We start from the raw sequence: 20,713 nt of genomic DNA on the forward strand, positions 1-20,713 counted from the left end.
TCAAGGGATTTCAGAATTGTGTCCTAGATTATAGAATCAGCTCCCTTAGAGTCTCTAGACAGCAACCAGTTGTTTAGCCCAATGGCTTAATGTTACATTACAAAATCTTATTCTTAGTCAGATAGAAATCTAAAGAAGGGACTACCAATCTTCTTTGCAGCAATTTAAACATAGCAATTACTACCTCTACCCTCTTATATTCTATATCATAGTTCATTCTCTTCATAATCAACATTTTTAATCAGTAAACCCCGAAATTCACATCCTTGTTTCCATCATGAAATGTCAGTTGTGTGACTGATTTCCCTGGAGAGATAAATTTGTGTGCAACTGATTGTTCCTCAAAACATTGAAATCAATAAACACAAAGAAAAAGTAGACTAGAACCCTTGCCTTAATGTCTTGTGTTCTGTATAGAAGTACACATTGTATATAGAGAAATTTTGTTGCATGAATCTACCATCAATTTGAAATGGTTAAAACCCTAGAAACCATTTTAACAAAGGCTTAGTCTGATCAAACATTAAGCTTCATTGTTTGGGCATTGATGGTTTATTTTAGCTGTTACTTCAGGAAGCTATTTTTATTATAGAGGTACCACTTGCTCATATCTCTCCTCTTTCTCTCTCACTCACTCTCTCTGGTGTGTGTGTGTATGTGTGCACATATGTGTAAAATGTTCACATGATCAATAAAACAATAAGAGCCGAGGTGGCGCAGCAGCTAGAGTGCAGTACTGCAGGCCACTTTAGGTGACTGTGTTCAGCAGGTCAGCAGTTCAAATCTCACCGGCTCAAGGTTGACTCAGCCTTCCATCCTTCCGGGGTAGGTAAAATGAGGACCCAGATTGTTGGGGGCAATGTAAATATATATATATACATTGCTTACTGGTGTACACTGCTTAGAGAGTGCTTGCACTTAAAGCGGTATATAAGTCTCGTAAATAAATAAATAAATAAATAAATAAACTGTTATTATTACATTGACTAGAATGAACTTTATAGTTAATAGACTCTGAGTCTATACAACACACTGAACAAAATATTTTAGTCTAAGATGTGCAAATCCAAGCTGTGTGGTTAATTAATGATCTAGCGGAACATGCAAATCTGGCACACCATGATTAAACATACAGTGGGTAAGCTTGGGTGAATCCAAGCCATATAGTGCTACCATATATCTCAGATCATAAGTCAAATAGATTTCAAAATCTAAAACAGCCTTCTGCCTCTATCTCAGAAAGTCTGGACTGGGAATTAGGGGAAAAAAATCTAGACATGGCTAACTGAAGTTTGGTTCAAATAACCTTTGATTTTAGATGCTATTACTCCATTCATTTCTTCTTTATTTTGCAGGAGATAATGTAGTACAGACTTCCATGAATGTCAACTCCCAACAGACCCGCTTTCCTGACTTCCTTGACTGTCTTCCTGGAACAAACGTTGACCTTGGGACATTAGAGTCCGAAGACCTGATCCCCATCCTTAGTGATGTGGAATCAGTCCTCAACAAAAATGAACCTTTTCTTACCTGGTTGTAACTGATAACCCAACATTTCCTTTCCCTCTAGAATTTAAGGCCAAGCCTCCTCAAGTCCTTCAGCTAACCAGCCTAATCCTTTGCTGACTTTTCCAACCCCTTTATAGGTCAATGAATCTTGATTGGGATGTCATTGACAATAACTTACATTTGAAATATATACAAATACAATATACATCCATCCCTAGTTTTAAGGAGTAGAATTGCTTATAGATATTAAATGTAAGTTTACCTAGATGTGTTTTGAGGAGACAAAGGGGTAGAGTTTGTTCGTTTGTTTTGCACCATGTCTGAACTGAACGGTCATCAGTTACAATTAAGTGTGTAATTAAGGAAATTAAAGACAGTGATGACTGTAAGAAGTTTCAGACTGCAGAAGTTAGCTTGGTTCTGAAAACCTAGCACACCATCAAATACAGCTCTGTGATTATATTTAATGGTCATTGCACCAAATGCTTGTTATTTACATAAGTTTTAAAAATCATCATTATTTTAAATAAACTCACACTGTAGGGAATACAGCTTTTTTCTTTTTAATTCCAAGTCAACCAGAGAGCAACTTTTTAAAAACCTGCAAAGCACAAACAGTACTTTTGGGACTTTTTCAGTTGCTACATGGTTTCTAGTAAGCAAAAGTGAAATGTTTTAACTGTTGTTTTTACACTACCACTGCATTATAAAATGAAACAGGTTGATACTAATTGCTGCCATTTTTAAACTATGTAGAAAATGAAAAAAATGCAATTATATATGTTACGTTCTTTTTTACTTTCATTTTAAAGAAGTACACTTTATATGTAGCTGTTTTAAAAACTATTTTAAGGTGAATCATAAAAACAACAAACTTTTGTTGTGTTATACACAAACCAAAAATTCTAGCAAATTCTAGCAAAATAGAATTTCAGAATTCTGGAGAAAAATTGTCACATTATTGAATACAGTAACAATTTTGTAGAGCCTTATTATCTTTTTTTCTTTTTAGCAATAATGCATTTTGTTGATCAGATTTTACAAGCTAGAAATAATTGCTTCACTTTATCAGTTAGGTGAAAGCCAACCTCTCTTTGCCAGTATAGCAAAGGTGCTTAACTTTTTAGCTATTTGCTTCTTAATTCTGGCATATGAGACAAAAGACTATTGTTGGTGTACTCCTAGCTATATTCATATAAAGATTATTAAATAGTTGATATCCAGGACTGAGAATGCATCAAGGACTTCCAAATGCTCACTTTCCCTGAAATGCAAATGACGTCCTGAAATTAAGTATTTTAAATTGTTTTTATTTATCTATGAACACTAAGCTTTTTTATATTGGAAAAAATTAACTTTTTATGGAAGGCATTATAATTAATACAAGCCTCTTAATCAGTGATATGCGAACCAAACAAACACACTGCCAGGCTTCAAGCATACCAATAAACAGTCATCATTGTATTACAGAACTGGGCAGTATATGCCCCTAATTTTCTTGGTGAAGAAAAGGAAGTGAAATAGATGTTAGCTTGAAGTCAGTAAGATAGGTTGAAGAGTGGCTAAGGAGAGAATGCAGATAGCAATGCTGGAGTATTACAGAGTCAATTCTGGGGATTACCCCAGTGGATCAATTAAATATTGGTGAACACTATTTCGTGGGAGAATTGTTACTTGAAGGTATTTGTTCTAAATGCACCAGGCTAGTTTTCTTTTCACAATATTTTAACCATGAGTGATTAAAAAACAAAAATGAAATCCAATTTTTGTGAAGTTTTAATATTTGACCCAGAAAATATTTTGTGTTTGTTTTATAAGGGCAGGGATGGATACGCAGACATAAGTAAGTAGATTAGTTTGTTTTAGCAGATTCTTGCACCTACTAGAAAATATTTTCCATCAATGGGCATTCTTTCTCTTTTATTTTAAAGGACTTTTTTTTTCATTTTGCTTGCTCACTTAACATATAGGATTAATCATTAAGAGAGCAAGAGATTTGTCTTTAAGTAATGTTATTGCATGTTTTCACTATTTAAAGATTATCAGCCATGATATGAAAACCAGATACTCCTACGATGTTTACTATTTTAGCTATGTGAACAAGTTTCTTCTTTCTTGATTTTTTTTTTCTTACCTGCTTAGAAAAACAGGAAGTTATTAAAGGCAGATCCAAGTCTTACTTGTTGTAGGGCCAGTGCTTTTGTGTTCATCGAGAAGCTGCAGAAACACTGCCATAGATCTCGTGTTCACTCAGCATGTGATCACTTGGCAATTTTTGGACTTCTGCAGATTTACAGATTTAAGACATACATAGTAACATTTGCTGTGACAGACTGGGCTTATAGCTGGAATAAATCGGCAATAGGCTTCAATTGAAGATAGCTCACTTATTCTAAAGAAGAATCAGATCTAATGGTGTACATTAATATTGGAAGTGCCATTTCCCACATATTTGTAGCCAACATCTTGTTCCATTTTGCACAACCAAAAACAGCCATCAAAGGAACTCTTCCAAGTTGTGTTAGTGGTATAATTTACCTCCTTTGATTTGATTTTCAGGAGTTAGTCTGCACGAATTAGAATGACTTCAATTTAAAGTGAAAATGGCATAGAGAAGGAACTAAACTTCATCCAGGCCCCAGCTGGATCTAGGAGAGAGTTAGGAGCAGAAAGGAGACTATTGTCTTAATCCCATATGACATCAAGATGGGCAGAGAAGCAAAATTCAAGCATTAGAGCAGAAATTTCATACCTTGTCTGGCTCCAGATCCTATTAATTAAAAAAAATTATCAGTACACAAAGAAAAAAATCAAGATACACTAGTAATAAAAAAATAGCTTTATTGGGGGTGTCAAGGGATAGCGATTAACCAGTCTTTTACAAAAACAACTCCATTACAACTTCATGGAACCTTGGGGAGGAGTCCACAGTTTGAAAAACATTACTATAGAGAACTATAGCAAACCGCAAAAATCCAAATGACCATTAAATGTAGCAATGAGATATTGAAAACACTATATTTGGCTACCATTTAATGATCTACATCTAGGTTTTTGCAATCTAAATCTAGTACCCATATAATTTTTATAAGTAGGAATTCTGGGTATACTTCTCTCTTTGAAGAGATCACTAGCAATGCTTGTTATTGCCATACCTATGATAACTCGAATTGAAGTACATAAGTAAGTGAATGGGGAACACATATGAGAAATTAATATTCTTATCCTTTTTCCTTATTCCTCACCATGATGAAGGTAAATGCTATAAGCTTAGAGCCACCAGAGCAAGGCTTGAAAAATCAAGCTGCACACTAGAAAAATCCAGATGACGTGCTAGCTGCCAGCAAAAAAACCTACCATTTTCCGTATCTTTTGTACCTAGTGGGTTTTTGGTAAATAGAAATAATGCTGAACCATTCTAAGGTAGGGAAAAAAGCTGCATTGTTACTATCAGTGTACCTTATTTAAGTGTATAGCTCTCAACAGAGTTTCCTAGCCCTAAGATTTGTTGTGTTCAATGGGAATAACTTCTGAATAGGTGTACGTAGGTATTTTGACTGACAGGTTTAGAGCCCTGCAAGTATTTTGGGAATTAGTAGAGACAAGGCTGGTTTAGAACTATAGGCAGATAAATCAAGTAAACTGGTTAGCCTATGAAGGTTTCATGTAGCATTAGAACAAAGTCAGCATTAGAACAAAAGGAGCCAATATTGTTTTATTTTAAACTGCCAGAACTGTTATTTTTAAGGAGTGAAGCATTTGATAGTAAAGATTTGGGGGGAAGGGGGGGGGAAGATCCCAATAATCACCAAAAATGGGAAAATTGAATAAGTCAAGTATATGTTGCAAAGCCCTATTTTCATTTTTAAGGGTTGTTTTGCAAACAATTGTTTCTTACTGATCTAATAGTTTTTCATAAAATTTCAGTGCAAGAATATGACTTATAGTTTTTTATTACTTCATTTTTTACACTAAATTACTTTTGCCAGCAGTGAAAAATATAGTAGTAGAGCAATCACGCTGCCATTCAAGGATTTTAAGTTAGGGTAAGGCACGCTTCGGTGCTGACCATATACAAGTTATGGGATATAAATAACAGCTTGTAATCTTGAGTGAGGGGAAATTTTGAGGTCGTTGTTTTTCAAACTGAGTTCTAAAGAATTCTGAGGTTTCTTAGAAGTAGGTTAAGAATTCCAATACAAAATCAAATTAACTTCCATTGAAGTAAATTTGCCTGCTAATGTGCAATGAACATGGTGTCTAGTGATTATTCCTGAACTCAGGAAACTCAGATCCCAGTTCCCACTCACTGATGATGTATTCTGAGCATCTAGTCGTGTTCCACTTGTTAACTGTCCTATGCCACAGGGTGGTTATGAGAGTAAAGGAAGGAAAGTGCTATATGCTACCATGAACTCCATGGCAAAACGATGGGATAGAAATGTAATAGAATAACAAAGCTTTTCCTGTTGCAACAGGGACTGTACTATTGACTGTACTGTGGAGTTTGTTTTAAGTTCATGAAGGGGAAAAGTGAGATCCAACAGGGCTGGACAGGGCCTTGTGTTAATAGTGTGTGCACTTGAAAATTATCCCTCTAAACCACTGGAAGGAGTTAATATGCCGAGTGCAAAAGAGTTCTTTGAAGGCAGATGTTTAAAAACTGCTGTATTGGACGTTAAATTAATTGAAAGTAAAGCAATGGAGAAGCCAATGCTTTTTTTTAAGAGTTGGACAAATTAAATGCTTATTTTCAGGAATGGAAATGAATGGTAAAACCAATATTTCTGTTTTCCTAATACACTACATTCATTTATGTGCTAATACTTTAATACTTTTTTATTTACATCAGTTTGTTATGCTATATGCCATCTTGTGTGAGCATTTGTTTTCAGTGTAGAATAATATGCATACATTTGTGTATGCTTGAAAATCAGAACAAACAGTTATATCCAGAGTTTGTTTCTTTTTTAAAAAACAAAGTATTTCTTTATTATTGTACAAGAAAATAAATAAATAAATAAATAAATAGAAATTGATTTAAACTTCCTGCCCTGTGTGTTGGTTTCACTTATTCCTTGGAAAGAGATAAAAAGGACTATACTGAGTAGAGATAAGAGTGTTGCCACTAAAAAAAAACTATGGTTATGTTCCCGTAACACACTCTGGTAAGAACTGGGGAGGAAAATCCACACTTGCAGCTTACTCCATTACCATCACAAATCTCTCTCCCCCACCACATTTTGAAGTTTCAATTTAACTTTTTCTGACCCAACTCATCTCAAATCTCACCAAGTAGATGGTCTTTAGTACTTTAGTATTCTTCTAATCTAGTAACAGTCTCAACTCTGATTGGCCACAGCATCTGGCCTTTCTCTGTTCAAGACTTATCTTGTACAATCATTTTGTCTTGGGAGGTCCAGCTTTTATGTTCTCTGGTGGTGCGGTGCAATCTCCAGCTAAAATGGAAGAATGAAGAGATTAGTGAGTTTAGAGTCATTGCAGAGCAGGGAACAATGCAGACCTGAGCGTCTTCCCCCCCCCCCCTTCTGAAACCTTTATCTGGCTATTCTCAAGAGAATGCAATCAGTCTGGTGAGGTTATTGTAAATCAGTCAGCAACAATTAGCAACTGTGATTGGTTCATGGTTTCATTCTGGTTCGTTGTGCCTGATATAGTGGACAACAGCCACCTTTTCAAAAATCAGATTGCAGTTAATCCAAGAATAGCAGAAGAATATGAACTCTTATTTCTGCTATGCATGGCTTATTAATTAAGGCATCAGGCTTACTATTTCATTTGAATCCTAAATGAGCATTAGCTTGGACTTGTGTACTATAAATTGTTGCAAATGAAAGCAATCCAGAATGGTGACTATAGTGGATTTCTGAACCATACATTAAACCTTGAACCTCAATTAAAGAATCCTTGCATGATGGGAATAGTGACTTTTTACACATTGAAAGCTCATGATCCAAGCTTTCTTGCCAAGTGGGTTCTACAAACACATATAAGAACAGGATATTTTGGTTCACTCACCTTGCTGTTCTCATGTTCATTGCTTAGGACATTATTAAGCATGCGATGAACAAGGGAACAGCAATGTGATTGAACCAAAATAGTGATGTCCTAATGGGACCTTATTTAGACACAGTGCTAATCTATGTTTGAATCCTATGCACATCAGCTGCAATCAGAAGCTGTTGTTTCATCCAGAGTACCCCAAATCCTCCCCACTCGGATAAATAGTAATGAAATAGTACTCCTGTCAAAGCTATGTAAATACAAGAAAAGGAAGCATTGGGTTCCATCCTAACAACTGGTTTGTGCCGAGACCCACTGAAATAATTAAATAGTTATGGCTGACCTCACTAATCTCAAAAAGAAATAGAATTGGCTTTAAATATTGCCCAACCCACCTGTTTCCCCCCTCCCCCCCAAGGATACAGCAAAATATTTCAGTTTACAATTGTCCTTTACTACTGGTGGTGGAACAGCAAACCAGCCTTCCATTTTTTCTGTTTGTTTTTATAAAACTGAAATGGACACTTATAGAAGTTGTTAGGTGAGAAAAGAACTTTTGCTGTACCAGTTCATTGGTTTCTACAGCAAACCTTCTGCATATGTTCAAAGCAGGCCAAAACACTGAAGCTTGCTCTCGCCACCCAGTTCTCTATCTAAAAATGGAACAGCCCATAAATCTGTATTCCAAGAGTTTAATTTGTGCAGGCTGCAAACTTCAACACAACAACAACTATTCAAGCATACTAAGCAATAAAATACTTATTAATATTTCTATGTATTTCAACTCATAGAACATTTTGTATCAGGATACGATCCATTTGAAATGGGAAGGGTTGCAGTCTCCCAAGTCTTTTCATGGGTTTCCTTCTCTCAAGAAATGCAAAACAGCCCCCTCCATTATTTGATGAAACGGCCACCCATTTCACACACATGATTCTGGGTAGCACACAACTTTGAAATAAATAAAAATGCATAAAATTGCTAAAACAAAACCAAAGTAAAACACAGAGAATCATAAAATGCTCTCAGCACAGACAGGATTGTGAACCTGGTCACAAGAGGGCAGTAAATATCTTTCTCTGCAGCACTTTCAACCAAAACCACTAGATATGATGGCATGTCTGATATTGCTAATACTCAATGCATTTTTATATCATTTCCATTTGTTATTTGCATCATGAACAGTAGTGTTTGCAAGGCACCAGAGCTAGTCAGTTTCTAGTTCCAGAGGGAATTATTTATGCCTTCATGTCAGCAAAGCACAATCTCATGTGCACAGATCAAATATGGAGCATAGATCTCATGGTCACTCATGCCCTTTGGGTCATCACCTATTTAGGTTTCCATAATGCACCATACGTGGGGCTGCCCTTGAAGAATATTCAGCAACTTCAGCTGGTGCAGAATGTAGTGGGACAGGCAGTTATGTGTTTCCCTATTACACTACACATTACACCTCTGCTCTGCAAACTGCTTTATGGCATGGACAAGGTTATTTGAGGTTATCTCTCTGATTACCTCTACATCGCCCCCATCAGGTCTGGCAGAGAAGGTAGGCTGCACTTTATATTTGCCAGGGAATTACATTTGACAGATCCTAGGACATGGGTCTTCTCTGCCATAGTGCCCACCTTATGGAATCTTCTCCCAAAAGTGAGATTAGTTCCATCCCTCCCAACATTCCATAAGTCCCTCAAGATCTGGCTGTTATCAAATCAGGAGGTCTTAGGGGAATGGGAATTTTTTATGATGGCTTCCTTACTATGGTTAATATCATCCACTCCTTTTCGGTAGGCCTTTTTATAATTATTGTTAATTGCAACTGTATTTGTGTACCATATATGCTGGCGTATAAGACGACTTCCGGAAGCGCTAAACTTGGCGCCAAAGACGGGGGTCTTTATACGCCGAGTCGTCTTATACGCTGGAAATACTGGTAGTTTCCGTGTATAAGATGACGTTCTAGGAAGGCGATCCGGCGATCAAGACGGGGTCGTCTTTTACGTCGGGTCGCCTAATACGCCAGCATATACGGTATTTATTGTTTTTAATTGAATGTATATTTCCCAGAATCATTTTTATGTGAGGTAGGCAGCTATACAAATATGGTTTTCAATCTGTGGCCCACGGACCTCTGGGGGGCCACGATGTCATCACATGGGGTCCATGAAAGCTTGAAGAAATGTTATGATTTAAATCTTGAGTTAAGTCTTGGGGGTCCGTGTCCATGGTTTGTGGCCACAAAAGGTATTTAAAGGGAGTCCGTGGTGAAGAAAAGGTTGAGAACCACTGTTATAGTTGATAGATAGGTAGGAGAGAGAGAGAGAGAGAGAGAGAGAGAGAGAGAGAGAGAGAGAGAGAAAGAGGAAGGGAGAAGGAAAGGGAGGGAGGGAGGGAGGGAAGAAGGGAGGGAGAGAGAGAGAGAGTGAGAGAGAGATATTGTCATTTCTTCTTGAAAAATATGCAATACAGTATGTGGAAGACCAATAAAGGTTTACAATGCATGCCTAGAGGCACCAAGTTCCTGGGATGACCTGGTTTTGCAAGGAGCTGTAAGGTTTTATCTTTGCCTCAATAGCAATCTCCCTTCCTCTCTTTCTCTCTCTTGGAGTACGACCAGTCCTTTCTAACCTGAATGCTGGCTAGCATTTGCATATCTTGCTAGCTCTTTCCTAACTGTTGATCTGGTTAAAAATGTTGTCTGAACACAGACAGTTAGACTTTTTAGGTGATTGTCCATTTCAAGGTTTGATAGAATTTTTTTTTCTGAGGGAAAGCATTCATAAAAACTCAGAAATTGCATAGCTCTTACCTTGGCAAATGAAATGTGAGCTTCCTGAGAGAATTTGCTTTGAAGGAAATTGGATTTTATTCTCACTACTTAGTTTATTTGCATGTTTTTCTTGTTCTATAAGTATTAGAATCATTCTCAAAAAGTGCATGTTCCTAATTTCCAAGCTCAACTCAAGAAAGTACCATCATAGGGATAGTTAAGTATTTAGTGCCCATAAACTTCTTTGTGCTTTTATTATCTACATGTGACATTAAATAAAATGAAGCCAAATGTTTACTTTCCAGAATGACCCTAGAAAATAAAAATGCTGTTGGTTGATTCTAGCATGCTGTTTAAAAACTGGGCCCAGAAAATAACAAAGATAAATTCGGATAAGAAAAAATTTCCAGGTCAAGGATGCAGATAGGGCTAGTTGGAATGACTATGTTGTCAATAATTACTCCAGCAAAAATAGACTTTTTAATGAAGGGGTGCATCCATTAAACCTCAACACAGAGGTTTGCTTAATGACAATAATTGAGACTGGCAACTCCATCGCTACCTGTATTTATCTTTTAATTATTCATAAAATATTAACTCTTTTTTCATTGTTTAAACAAATAAGCTTTCAATGATATCCTTACAGAATAAATCAAATCTAACTAGAAATGCTATACAGTTGAAATTTATCAAGATAAAGAGATGTGTGATACAGTATGTGATTTACGAAGGTGTAAGTTACATAGGTATAGCTTTAGCTCTGCTGGCTAGGAACTCTGGAAATTGTGGTCCCAATATATAGGGATGAGCCAAAATTACTAAAAGCCGCCCCAACATGAAGGGCAATAATAATGAAAGATTTGTAGACAGGATATTAAAAGCCATTAATAGAATTCCTGGCCCCTCTGCAAACTACCCAGATTCTTTTAATGAAATGTAGAAATCTAAACAGTTGTACAGTCAATACAAAGTTTCTACTGCGACATGCTCTTAGAAGTTTAGGTATTTTTCTGAAATATTAAAATGGTGACTTTGACACTGAAGGCACTGAACCTGTAAGGACCCACCCCACTTTGCATCTTAAGAAGACAGAACTCTTGGAATATTTCTTCCAACAGGCATCCTTTATTAAGAGAAATGGTTGCAGGCGTTCTAGACAGGACCTGCGGCCCAAGCCCTATGGTTCAAGGTTTTAAGGGATCCCCAGCAGCCCCACCCCACCCCACCATCTTTCCAGCGACAATCTCAGGCGTTACATTTCCACCCCCTTTTCCCTCACTGCCAGTGGAAGGGAGACTTCAGAAAGGATTAGATGAAAGCTAATGGCCTCATTGTTATGTGTAGTCCTTTTGGTGGTATCCACATCCAGTCTCTTTGAAGTGTACTGAAGGAAGTGAGGGCCATGAAGCTCCTTTGTTCACCCCCTTCCCTTTATCGTATGACAGAATCCAGAGAGGGCAGAAATGGGTTTTCCATAGTCAATAACTAGAAATGAAATATAATTGGATTCTGACAGAACCTCTGGTTATCCGCATTTAGGAATGTTTACTATCATAAGGACTTTGAAACATGTTTGCATAAAAATAGTGGTTAGGTAATATTCTCCATGTGGGGAAATTGTGGAATCAAGCACAGCTAACTGGGGCTAGACAAATAAATAATGCAAATAAAAGAACAGATAACTATGTACAGCAGATATGCAAAAGTGACGATTTTATTTGTCTCAAAATATTGAGGTGTACAGATTTTAGTAACAGATACAACACTATTCACAACATGCTCTTCATATGAGGCTATCCAAAACAAGATGCTTCCTTGCGGCTAGTAGAATATAAGCCATGGCTCTACTTCCAAATGGGGTAAACCAACTTAACTATTGGGCTATGCTATGCCAAGTGCAGGCAGGAAGTCTACAAATTCTGGAATAGCACTCACTGTTCTTTTTCCATCTGGCAAACCAATATAGGTCATACTGTATTTATGGTGCGGAGGGATATGGGAACTCAGTATACCATTTACATCTTAAAAGAAAGCTATCATTACTGAAGGAAGGGAAAGGAGGGAGATACTTGAAAGTTGTCACTGTTTTAATGCTAGAGCTTCTACCCTTTGGTATATTCCACATGAGACAGAAAGCAGAAAATATAATCTGGAAAAAAGTAAGAGAGGAAGAAGCAAAGCTACACCTTTTGGTTTCTACATGGCAACTCTAATTATCCAACTGCAATAAAGCCTATGTTACCTTTGAATGGGGTGACCATAGAAGCCTTGAAAGAACAATTTAACAGAGAGGTTGACATAAAAAGAGTGACCCTTTTCTGGAAACTAACATGACAAACATTTGTTAAGCTAAAAGGCCCAGTAGCATGAATTTGCAACCACTGAATTTTCCATTTCAAGCTATTTGGCTAGTAAATCAGCCATTCAATTTTCTGATTTATTCTAGGCAGATTCAGTCCATTTTATACTACCCCAAACTTTTAATTCCATTATGGTTTATTATTTTTATATCATTTGTTTTAAAGTAATGTTCATTTAGAAAATGAAATAATTCTGTATACTAACACAGTAACATACAAAAATAGCTATGAAGGAGCATAACATTTGACTTGTAGGAATACAAACTAACATGCAATTCTTAAAAACAGTAATTAAGAAACAATAGGGAATAATGGAGGATTAAAAAAAAACCTACACAGAGTCTATAAACATTCCAAATGTGAGCTTCGATCTCACACTCCTGTAAATTATTATGATTATTACTATGGTTGTTTGCACAGTCATCCAAATGTTTTGACTGGATTTGGCATTTTTATCCACCTATTGAGTCCTTCCCAAGGATCTGGGCTAGGCAGATACTGTTTGATGGTATCAAAGATATTGTCATTACCTTTACATGTAAGCTGTAATTACAAATTATTATTAGTATTCCATTTATATGACTTATATCCAACATAGACAATCTTTACATAAACTATTCACAAGTGGTTTATAATTTTGCTTCTTGATGGGAAAGAGCCAAAATTAACCAGTGTTGTCTCAAATACTTTGCCTTGGAAAATAATTTATTATAAAAATAAATATGCTTTAGTCCGATTGGTGCTAAATATGTGAGGAGAAATAAGCGCAGGAAGGAAAAAGTAATTCTCCTACATTATGAGAAAAGATTCCTCATTCCGGACCCGTTTCATATAAAACACACGTGGCCCATCATATCAAGAGGAAAGTCCAGAAAGGATATTCTGTGTTATCATAGCTGATATATTGCAATCATCTTCTTTAAACTGTTCCATTTCCCTAAAAAACAAAGAAAAATAAACGTTGGTTAATGTTAGTCATAGTTTAACATTCAGATAGCATTTAATTGCAGTAAGAAACCCAGGTAAAATTTACCCTGTAAGCAACTGCTGTTGCTGTCAGAAGAGTGAGGAGCTGGGGAGAGGTTTTGTCTACTTTCTGCTGCTGCTTCTTTCCACCATACCCTCCTAGAATGGGTCCTTCACCACCTCCCACCACAACAGCCCCAATGCTTCCCAGAAAGCATGGAGAAAAGGGCAGGGATTCATGTGGAAAGAGATAGCGGAGGTTACTGGTGGAAAAATCAATCTCATAGAATAAGTAAATATTGCTACAGGGGTGAAAAATAAAGAAAAGAGCTCTGATTAGTGTTCAGGAGCAGGATGGGCCAGAGATGGTGTGAGGATAAGTTCTTAATGACTGGTAAACATGCCTTGTGAATTCTCTTAGATGGAGGCTTGGCATGCACAAATTAGAAAGGGAAGTTTTATAAGAAAGGAGATCAAGCATTGCCACACACAAATGGCTCCTCAGAAGGCCATTAGTATTAGAAGCTAGTTTAAGACCTAGGCTGACAAACTAAATTATGATGATTAATTAAATTATGGCACAAATAATATGTATGCATACGGACATGCTTTACAGTAGCTACCCATTTTTGCTTTTCTCATGTGTATAGATTTAAAATACTTTTTTAAAAAAGTCTGATAAATAAACAATTCTACTGCAAAGTTCTGGAAGCAAATATGTTTTTTTCTTAGAACACTTCTACAAAACTTAGCATCTTTCAAGCCATAGTAACAACAAAGAAATGGTGCTCGGCTTACGCATCTTCTGTGAAAATAAAATTATAGATCTAGAAGTCTCATTTAGACCAGGGATCCCCAACCCCCGGTCCATGGACTGGCACTGGTCCACAGCATGCCAGCAAGTGTCCCGCACAAACAAACAAAGCTCCATCCACAGGATGCAGGCAGTATTCAAAACCACACCCCCTCTGGTCCATGGAAAAAACTTTCTCCATGGCACCGGTCCCTGGTGCTCAAAAGGTTGGGGATTTCTGATTTAGACCACCGAGTCTCCCCCTGTGCTATGTATAAGAATTAAAATTAAAGCATTACTAAGAGATGACTGTTCAGTCATCAGAGAAGAAGCTTTCAATTTCTTAGATTCCACCATCAATCTGAATTTACCACCAGAAAGTCTTTTCTGATACTCAGAGAGAAACTGCCATCTTGCCAATTTGTCGTAAGTACTTAAGAAAATACAATAAGCCATCAATAAGCAAATGAGACGCTGGCATACTGGAATATGAAAGCATTCTTACCCCACAGCAACCACAACATTTACAGTCTCCACAGATAGCTCCAAAGAGACCATTGATTGCCTGAATGGCACACAAGACCAGCTGAACTCCACTCATTATCAGCAGCAGAGAGAAGAGTGTTAGATTCCAGGGCACAATGGATTCTGGGTACTGGCATTGGTCCCATAAATTATGATCCGTAAGGTAATCCCTGCAGGGGAAAAAAAGAATATTTCTCTCTTATAGAAGCCATTGTCTGCATATTATGTTTACTTGGCTAGCTCATGTGTCTGCCATAACCCAGGATGGATCTATGCACATTATAAAATAGTATTGATCTAATGGTACCTACTGGGTTCTATGAGGAATAAAACTAATACCCCTATTTGAGAAAGGTTTTGTATCTTGCTAGACACAATGGATTACCAGACGTATGTGGCCGGTGAAATATCTCCCACCCTCTCAATATTTTTTTTCAGAATTCTTCCCATACAGTCTGCATGGAACTGATCTTTTTAAAAACTTCTTCAGTTACATTTTGGCCAAGTTTAATTTATGAAAACTGTGGCCATCAAATCTGGAAAGAAAAGGACAGCTGGAATGGAACGTAACAGGAACTGAGGTTCCTTTATTGTCAAAGTGGGATGGTCCGCTGCCTGAAGGATTCACCAGAATTATTCTCTTAATTTATCAATAAGAATGAAACAATCTAGTAAAGTTTCTAAGGGATCTAATGATGGCAAATTTATAAGCTAAAATAAATAAATATTTTAAATAAATTTGTGGCTATATCGAATGATGTTCACATACATTAGACACAGTAACGGGGAACTGAAGCCATTATCAATAAGAAAATATACTTGGCATTTGAAAATGATTATAACTCAATATTTCTGACAGATTTTGAGAACTGAGACTAATCCTGTGGTCCACAATACTTGCGTAGTACTTCTGTGAGTTAATATGGATATATATATATATATATATATATATATATATATAGGTCTTTGGTTGTTCGGGTTTTCTCCCGCGTAAAATTGGAAGTGTCTTGGCGACGTTTCGACGAAGTCCCATTCGTCATCTTCAGGCTGGTGCTTTCTGAAAGCACCAGCCTGAAAGCACCTATCCCAGGTCCTTTCTGAAAGCACAGCTTTCTGAAAGCACCTATCCCAGGTCCTTGGGAAGGACACCACAGGCAGACAAAAATGCTAAATCCAGCCAGAACATCTGGCTGACTGTGTGACGAAACATAATAGTACATAAAGATAACAGTGTTGAAAGTATCTTACCCGTTATAAAATGGATATATCCAGATGCTACTATTGCTCCTATCAGTGTTACACTTCGGGCCTCTGTTCAAAGCCACAACTGACACAATAAAACTGTATCCAGCTCCCACAATTCCAACTGCTGCAAATATTATAGAACTAAACATCTGCCAGCAACAAGAGAAGAGAAGAGATCAAACCTGAAGCTTGCATGTTTATATAATTAGCTGGTTTATTTCAGACATAAATGGCATATGAAAAAGTAAGAAATCACTATTTCTAAATCTACTGAAATTTTCTTAGTTCAGGAATCATATGGAATCATGACAGAAGTTCACGATTAAAGTAATTGGCCTTATAGGATAGCTGGTGGTGTACTCTAGTCAGGACCTCAGTCCAGAGCTTTTAACTTTTAATTTGTTTTTAATAAATCAATTTTATGTCCCTTTATCCTGGGGGGTTACAAAGCCAAACATTTAGCCTTCTTTGCTTCATTAATCTGATCACTACCTCTCAAAAAATTTTCAAATATCTACAAATAATTATTAAGATAGTTTGACCAATTTAACTTTCAACATCCTAGATGTAAACCCACAAAGTCCCACCACATGTTACAACTGGATTACAATTTTTAATCTAGTAGAAGGGAGAAATGATTAAGCATATAGGGAAAAACTGTACTAATTTTAATCAATGAATTATCTCATTACAATCTATATTCAATTTAATTAAATCATGGCCCCATCCCTTGGGGAAATAGCATCAGGAAAAGGGTCAAAAAAGAGTCAGGCTATGTTTGTGGAATCTAGTTTAGGAAAAAAAGGCAACAAAATGATTAAGGGGTAGAATACAGGGTAACAAAATCATGAATACGGCAGAGAAAATGGATAGAGAAAAGATATATAAAATCATTTACCTATTATAATAATACAACTGAGAATCATCTAACTTATTAGCAACAGATGTGGACTTTCCTTCCACCACATCATTGCATTATGGAATTTTCTGTCAATCTAAAGTCTCCAAAATACAGTGTGCATCTAAGAAATTTAAAATTACATATTGTTGTCATTGAGCCAGACAAAAATTTCATTTAAAAAAATTCAAAAACTTTGCAAAAAGAAAAGTCGGGGAGGGAAGCACACAAGCCATTCATGTTTTTGTCAAGGATAAAATCTGGAAAACCAATAAAAGTCTGTTTTCAGAAGTAAAATCTAAAATGCTTTTTTGTTATGTAGTTCTTTAGGTGTGATTATAGCTAGCAATACCCTCCTTTATATGGTAGTGTAATGATGAATAGAATATATATTTCCTTCTTAATCACTAGATTGGGATTGGAAATTCTTATTGCTTCTATAATTACCGCAAATCTTTTTCCACAGCTTTCATTTCCACAACATCCACAACAATCATTATTCTTAAGGCCCAAAAAGACCAAAACTGGAAACACCATCTGGAGAAAACAGAAAATCACAATGAGGCCATAATCTTTCTCTATTTAGTGGCATCTAATCTGGATCCTGCAATGCCATTTCTTCTTTCTTTCTGAAATGTCATCATTGCAATCAGCAGGTTTACTATTGTGTAAGCAACAGGATCATTCTAGTCCAATGATACTGTCACCCTAAGCACATTGAACTGGAAAAAGTCACTGAATGCCACGGGAGTCATTTTCAAGTTTAACAGTTAGCATTGACTGGAAATATCCCAACACAAAAAGAAAAACAAAATAGAAAAAAGAGGAAAGTTAACCAGTAATATATTTTACAGAAATCTGTTTATATTCATATTGCTTTAACAAAACTGCTCTAATAAAGTGTTGGTCTGATTTAACAAAATGATGCTTATCTCCTTATTCACCAAAGACATCTAGATATATATGTGTTTTTGTTACTGCATCATCAGATAAGCATCTGCTTTCTTAATAACAGATTTCATTCATATTCAATCTATATATTTAAACCTGCTTATTCACAGATAATAATTTAATTTCAATGATAGATTATAACAAAGTTTGCTATATTAGTAGATGAACTTCTATAAAGCCTGTAAACGCTAGATGATAAAAAAGAAAAAGAACGTGTTACTTGACATACTCACCAGCACACCAGAACCCAAAATTCCTCCAAAGTACCAAACTTCATCTGAAATATTGTCACTAATTTCAATTATTCCCCCAGGAAAAAATAAGAGAATATTGGCGAGAACGCACAGTATGCTTAAAGGAATGAGAGTAATTCCAAGACACTTGGCACACCCTCCACAACACATATTTCGAAATTGTACTGCAAATTCCACTAAAAAAAGGTAGACCTTTCCTTGGATCTTGATGTAATTTTTAGCAGAAGCTTCTTATAGTTTGCCTCAACCCACTTGTGTTTTCAATCCCACTTTCTTTCACAGAGTTCAGTCTGCCAGCAGCCCAAAGCTCTGACAATTTATAAGCCTGACATTGTCATGATCTCATATTTCTGCATCTTTCCCGCCCTAATGAGATTATGTTCAGAACAGCCTCTGAATTTGTCATGACAACAAGAGGCTCTGTTAATATTCTACTAGCCACCCCAAGAAAGTCAGTAGTTTGAAGAAGATTATTGTAACCTTTCTTCCCAGTGATGGTAGATTTGGACCATTGTACTTTCTCTCTCATTAGACTGAAAAAAAGAAAAGATTTCAGATTCTTATCCATAGCACAAATAAAAATGAATGATTACTTCATGTACATTACTCACTAATTTCAGTGGGTAGCATACTAATAATCTATTGGATCTTTCAAATAAGAACAAGATAAAAGCTGTAAAAGCAAAGAATGATAGGCAGATGACACATGGAAACTGAGTAAACAGATCAAAGGTTTGTTAGCTATTTTTTCTACATGGTTCAATAGAATTTTTATATTGAAAAAAAGGCTAAGAATATACATACATTTCATAAGATCTGTGGAAATTTCATCCTATGTAAAGACATCTTGGACACTTTGGATCATCTATCAAATGTTTGTATTGTATCATATGTAATTTATTCAAAAAGCCATAATTAGGCCAACCCTGAGTGAATAGAATGTATGTATTTGTCAGATCTGCCCCAGTCTGATCCCTTAGAGAAGGAAAACTCTCGACTCCATTTGGTTGAAGCAAAAGGTACTTTTACTAAGAGATGCTGATTCATAAAGCCAGGCGGAATCTAAAGTTCCCACACAACAATACAAAACTATGCCCCTTGGTTCCCCATCCCTTCCCCCATGACCAGTCTGTCTTTAACCAATCTGAATTGCTGAGATGATTTGGGAAATGCTGAAGTGTTTAGGCTGATGAAATTCCACTTCCAAACGGCCTTGAATATGCCAGGCACAAACTGGATTCCAAAATGTTCTGCTCTTCTTCAATGGTTCCTCCCTCCTCCGTTCTCACCATAGACACATACAGCTTTATTGCCCATTTGTTCCCCCTCCTTTCTCCAGTTCTTTGATGGCAGGACACCAGTGAAGGTAAAGCACCAAGTCAAAGATGGTGGATCTGACAGTATTTCTATTATTAATATCACTGGAATCACTTCAGGTTGGGGTACTGCACATTTTTTTTACTTAATCTATTGAAAGATTAATATATTTTTATATTACCAAAATTTCAGTGGATTTAGGGAGAATTGACTTATATCTTAACAAACACCACCTGATTTAGGCTATCACCAGTTATCTATTGGAAAACAATTACAATGTTTTATTCAATTTCATCAGTTTCTCAACCTTCACTTTCAGCTCTGTTTGTAAAGAACAGAACATTATCATGGAGAAAATATTTATATTTTTTTAGTTTGGAACGAACAAGGCTTTGAGTTCCTATAAGAATCTAATGCCTGATGATCAGAGGTGGAGCTGATGCTAGCTCTGGAGAGTGACTGCATATACAGATGAAGCTTCTCTTGCTTGCCTGCTGCTTACCTCCAGCCCAGTTCCTAACAGGCCATGGACCAGTACTGGTCCATGGTTGAGGGTTGGGGACCCCTGTTGTGGGGGGAAAATGAGAATGGAAGGGATGCTGCAACCTACTGTGTCTGGTCTCCTGAGTTCAGAGATCAGAAGGAAGAGCTAATTTCATGTTAATCTTCCCTCCTGGAAGCTTAAGGGAATAAACTTATGATGAATCATGCATCAAACTGTCATGGAGATATCTTAATCACAATGGAACCCATTGTGTGGTTTGTATGTCATACTAGTTGAATACCTATCCAAGAATGTCAAATGAATTAAGCCATTGATATCAGTGGAGTTACGTTTCACTGATTTCATCAGATCTGTTTTAAGAATGGTTAAATTTTAATATTCGTCAATTTTTGTCTAGCTTTTATATTATGCATTTCTGTGAATTAATTCCTCTGGGCACATTACAGGTGAATATGTACTTGAACAGCAGAAACGTTATCTCTGACTGGAATAACAACCAATGAGAATTAGCATTTTTTGTAAAAAAAAATTAAGCTATTCTTAGTATGTACAATAAATTTGTGCTATTACGTTTTAGTTCTACTTGCATTTTT

At 36.4% G+C, this 20,713-nt stretch overlaps 2 protein-coding genes across 2 annotated transcripts in view; one reads left to right on the forward strand and one right to left on the reverse strand.

Moving 5' to 3' along the window:
• WWTR1 (WW domain containing transcription regulator 1) overlaps positions 1-6,559 on the forward strand; it is a 102,037-nt gene extending 95,478 nt beyond the window's left edge. The window contains exon 6 of the mRNA XM_039357945.1: positions 1,356-6,559. Within this exon, the coding sequence (XP_039213879.1) occupies positions 1,356-1,540 (185 nt within the window). The 3' untranslated portion in view covers positions 1,541-6,559. The remainder of the gene's footprint in view (positions 1-1,355) is intronic.
• Positions 6,560-11,993: 5,434 nt separating this feature from the next.
• On the reverse strand, positions 11,994-18,625 carry TM4SF4 (transmembrane 4 L six family member 4). The gene is made up of 5 exons (XM_039357979.1): positions 18,278-18,625; positions 17,541-17,630; positions 16,199-16,344; positions 14,931-15,120; positions 11,994-13,603 (listed from the first exon to the last, which is right to left on the reverse strand). The coding sequence occupies exons 1-5, from the start codon at positions 18,446-18,448 to the stop codon at positions 13,586-13,588; spliced, it is 615 nt and encodes a 204-aa protein (XP_039213913.1). The 5' UTR covers positions 18,449-18,625; the 3' UTR covers positions 11,994-13,585.
• Positions 18,626-20,713: the final 2,088 nt, after the last annotated feature.

Source organism: Crotalus tigris, unplaced genomic scaffold, assembly GCF_016545835.1.
Source record: "Crotalus tigris isolate CLP2741 ecotype Arizona unplaced genomic scaffold, ASM1654583v1 scf7180000018970.2248101, whole genome shotgun sequence".
Classification (NCBI taxonomy): Eukaryota; Metazoa; Chordata; class Lepidosauria; order Squamata; family Viperidae; genus Crotalus; species Crotalus tigris.

Excerpts from the sequence above, each read along its gene's own strand:
- TM4SF4 (XM_039357979.1), bottom strand. The coding sequence starts at position 18,448 with ATGTGTTGTGGAGGGTGTGCCAAGTGTCTTGGAATTACTCTCATTCCT. Across the intron at positions 17,631-18,277 it reads TTTTGGGTTCTGGTGTGCTG|ATGGTGTTTCCAGTTTTGGT; the intron begins GTGAGTATGTCA and ends TGTTTTCTCCAG. Across the intron at positions 16,345-17,540 it reads GCTGTGGAAAAAGATTTGCG|ATGTTTAGTTCTATAATATT; the intron begins GTAATTATAGAA and ends TGTTGCTGGCAG.